We start from the raw sequence: 4,217 nt of genomic DNA on the forward strand, positions 1-4,217 counted from the left end.
CAACATCCTACAATTGGCGCCGTCTGTGAGGAGAACTTGTGTGTTAGTAAGGACAATGATCCAGCATGGTAGGATCAGGCCCCCATTAGCTCGAACCATCCAAATCCCAGCAACAGGGCAACTTCCCCAACCCTGAGCGGGCACAAAACGAAGAGAATGGAAAGTTTCGAGAGGGAAGCATAAATAACACCCAAACCACCAGGAGCCACTCTTGCGCGGGCAACCACGTGCTTCAGAGACGAAATAACTATTGGGCCTCGCAACATGAGGAAGTTAGGAGCCATATGTCTCAGAAACAGAACGATAGGCAGTCCATGCGGCAAGAGATAGACGATTTGAAAAGAAAGCTGCACCATGCACAACAAAGGGAGTCTAGTTCCAGACTCGACACGCCCTCCGACGATGAAAGTGACGATGTCTATAGACGAAGATTGAGGACTCCCCCAAGTGAGACCTTCTCCCATGAAGAAGAACACTACCGGAGGCGTAGGCGCAGAAGCCCATCTCCCAGGAGCTTGGGAAATGACGCCATGAGTAAGGCACTAGATCAACTCTCCAAGTCGCCTTTCACACATCACATAGAAAGGGCCGTACTTCCTCGACAATTCCAACAGGCAACCTTTACCATTTACAACGGTAGAACAAACCCGATGGAGCATGTGAGCCAGTTCAATCAAATGATGGTTATCCATTCTAGGAACGAGGCATTGATGTGCAAGGTTTTCCCGTCCAGCTTGGGACCAATGGCGATGAGGTAGTTTAATGGTCTAAAGACGAACTCCATCTGCTCGTATAGGTAGCTAACCCAAGCTTTTGGCTCCCGCTTCGTTACGAACCGCAGAGCCCCTCGGCCTTTGAGCACTTTGTTGTTGTTATCCATGCATGACAGAGAAACCTTAAAGGCCTACTTGGACAAATATTGGGAGACGTACAATGAAATGGAAGACAACTTTGACGACGTCGCCATTATCACTTTCAAAAATAGTCTCCCAGCCGATCACGGCCTGCGAAAGTCTCTGACTAGCAAGCCTACCACCAGTGTGCGTCAACTGATGGATTGGATCAACAAGTACAAGCGAGTAGAGGAAGACCAGTTACAGGGAAGAGGAAAAGAGAAGGTTATCCCTCAGGAAAAGAGGGATTTCAAGTCGGACCAGTATAGTAGCAACTGCCTGAGAAGGGACTTTGTAGGGCGACCCGAAACGACCAATGCACAGTCTGTTAATGCCGTATTCCAAGAACCAATACATCGGGTTTTGGAGAAAATCAAGAACGAGCCGTACTTTAAATGGCCGAGTAAGATGGCGAGAGAACCCTCGAAGCGCGATCAAAATCTTTATTGCCAATACCACCAAGACCATGGCCATTCTACGGAGAACTACAAGAACCTCTGGAACCACCTAGACCAGCTAGTCCAGGAAGGAAGATTGAAGCACCTTCTGTATCATTCTAGTGGTCATCAAGGCCCTCAAGAGGCCAGGAGGGATGCTGCCTTGAGGCCACCAACAGGAATGATCAACGTAATCTTGGCCGCGCCAGGGAGAGCAGGCACGCACCTTACACAAGTGTTATCGGTGGCTCAACTGTCTACCGAGGAGTCCCAACTAGGGCCGAAGAGGGCCAGAATGAGCTTTCATCCCGTTTTGAGTTTTTCAAAGGAAGACAAGATCGGGACCATCCAGCCCCACGACGACACGCTGCTAATCACCCTCCGAATCGGGGACTACGATGTGAAAAGAGTGATGGTGGATGGCGGCAGCGCAGCTGAGGTTATGTACCCTAACCTATACAAGGGGCTGGGGTTAAAACTAGAAGACTTGACGCCCTACAACTCCCCCCTCATAAGATTCGATGGAAAGCTTGTCATTCCAATGGGCATGATTAAGTTGCCCATCCAGACCGGCTTGGAAATAGTGGAAGTGAACTTCATCATGGTGGACAACTCTCCCTATACAGCCATTGTTGGTAGGCCTTAGCTCCATACCCTAGGGGCTGTTGCATCCTCGTTACACCAGAAGGTGAAATTCCTGTCAAGAGACCAAGTCCTTGAAATCCGTGGTTGCCAACCCACGGCAAGGCAATGCGTGGTAGCGGTTGTCTCACATCGGCTCGACGTAGAGTCCTCAGCCTCCGCTGAGGAGAATTTATAGCAACTAAAGACCTCGGTTTTGCCCCCTGACACAACTGTTAGGGAGGCAAAATGCGAAGATCTGGAAGAGGTGGTTATTGACGACGACCCGAAGAAGTTCTTCTGAGTAGGGTCCCAACTGCCCTTTCAGGAGAAGGAGGAGCTGATTGAGTTCCTTAAGAGGAATATTGACGTATTTGCATGGGATGCCTACGACACCCCCAGGATCGACCCAGCCTTCATCTACCATTACCTCAATGTCAACTCGGCCATCATTCCCAAGAAGCAACCACCTCGCCACCCGTCAAAAGGGCATGCCAATGCAATTAGAGACGAAGTGGCGAAACTTAAGTGTGCGGGGGCTATCAAAGAAGTCTTTTGCGTCGAATTGCTGGCCAACACAGTGGTGGTCAAGAAGAAAAGTGGGAAATAGCGGGTTTGCGTGGACTTCACAGACCTAAATAAGGCATGCCCTAAGGACCCGTTCCCAATGCCTTGGATAAACCAGCTAGTTGATGCGACAGTAGGCCATCCTCAAATGAGCTTCTTAGACGCCTTTCAAGGCTATCACAAATAACACTGGCGCTGGGGGATTTGGAGAAAACAGCCTTCGTGACACCAATTGGAAATTACCACTACAAGGTAATGCCATTTGGCCTGAAGAATGCGGGATCCACTTATCAAAGGATGATGACAAAAATGTTTGAACCATAGCTGGGCAAGAACATCGAAATCTATGTCGATGACATGGTGGTGAAGAGTAGAGTAGTGTCCGAGCATTTAAGGGACCTCGGCGACACTTTTGGTGTCTTGAGGAAACATAAGCTGCGCCTAAATGCTTCCAAGTGCTCATTTGGCGTGGGATCAGTCAAGTTTTTGGGTTACATGGTTACCCATAGAGGAATTGAGGTTAACCCTAACTAGATCAAGGCCATTAACGACCTGAAACCACCACAAAATGCAAAGGAGGTCCAAAAGCTTACCGGGATGATCACAGCCTTCAACCGATTCATTTCCAGATCGGCGGATAGATGTAGGCCGTTCTATCTCTTGATCAACAAGTGGAAGGGGTTTAAATGGTCTGAGGACTGTGTGGTGGCCTTGCAGCAACTCAAGGATTACCTATCCCGACCACCTATCATGTCTAGCCCCGAGCCCGATGAAGTTCTGTATGCATACATTACTGTAGCCCCCCATGCCGTAAGCTTGGTGCTAATACGGGACGACAATGGCATCCAAAAGTTGGTCTATTAAGTGAGTAAGTTGCTACATGAAGCCGAGGTCAGATACCTACCCCTGGAGAAAGCCATACTAGCTGTGGTCTATGTCACGTGAAAGCTTCCCCATTATTTCCAAGCCCACACAGTAGTTGTTCTAACCCAACTACCCTTGAAGTCTGTGCTACGAACTGCTGACTACACTGGAAGGATTGCCATATGGAGCACAATTCTGGGAGCTTTTGACATCAAATACATGCCTCGGACCTCTATCAAGGGCCAAGTCCTAGCTGACTTAGTAGCTGAATTTGCTAAACCCCCAGTAGAAATAGTGGCAGAGGAGCAGAACATGGATGAAAAATCGGTTGGAGTGATCTCTACCCCAGGACCCCCATGCTGGAAGGTGTACGTTGATGGCGTAGCAAATCAAAGGGGATCTGGAGTGGGGCTGGTCCTAATATCTCCAGAGGAAGCCATCATAGAGAAGTCCCTGAGACTTGGGTTCTTAGCCACGAACAACGAAACCGAGTATGAGGCCCTGCTGTAAGGAATTGCCATGGTACAAAAAATGGGAAGAAAGGCAGTAGAGATGTTCTCGAACTCGAGGCTAGTAGTAGGCCAGGTAAAGGGAGAACTAGAGGCCAGAGATGTAAGGATGCAAGAATACTTAAGCCAGGTCAAACGCTTACAGCCGGGCTTCGACTTTTTAAACTTGTCGCATGTTCCCAGAAGTGGGAACACTCATGCAGATTCGCTGGCCACGCTTGCCACCTCCTCGGCAGGGGAGCTGCCTCGAATTATTCTCATCGAGCACTTGGACAGATCGAATAAAGTAGTCAAAGGCATGGTCCATGTTTATAAGGTCAGAGTGG

The 4,217-nt window shown here is 49.1% G+C and overlaps 1 protein-coding gene across 1 annotated transcript; it reads left to right on the forward strand.

Annotated features, from left to right (window-relative positions):
* The first annotated feature begins 878 nt into the window (after positions 1–878).
* On the forward strand, positions 879–2,561 carry LOC115964931. The gene is made up of 2 exons (XM_031084158.1): positions 879–1,961; positions 2,280–2,561. Exons 1-2 carry the CDS (start codon positions 879–881, stop codon positions 2,559–2,561), a joined length of 1,365 nt encoding a protein of 454 aa, XP_030940018.1.
* Positions 2,562–4,217: the final 1,656 nt, after the last annotated feature.

The sequence above is a fragment of the Quercus lobata genome, chromosome 10, assembly GCF_001633185.2.
Source record: "Quercus lobata isolate SW786 chromosome 10, ValleyOak3.0 Primary Assembly, whole genome shotgun sequence".
Classification (NCBI taxonomy): domain Eukaryota; kingdom Viridiplantae; phylum Streptophyta; class Magnoliopsida; order Fagales; family Fagaceae; genus Quercus; species Quercus lobata.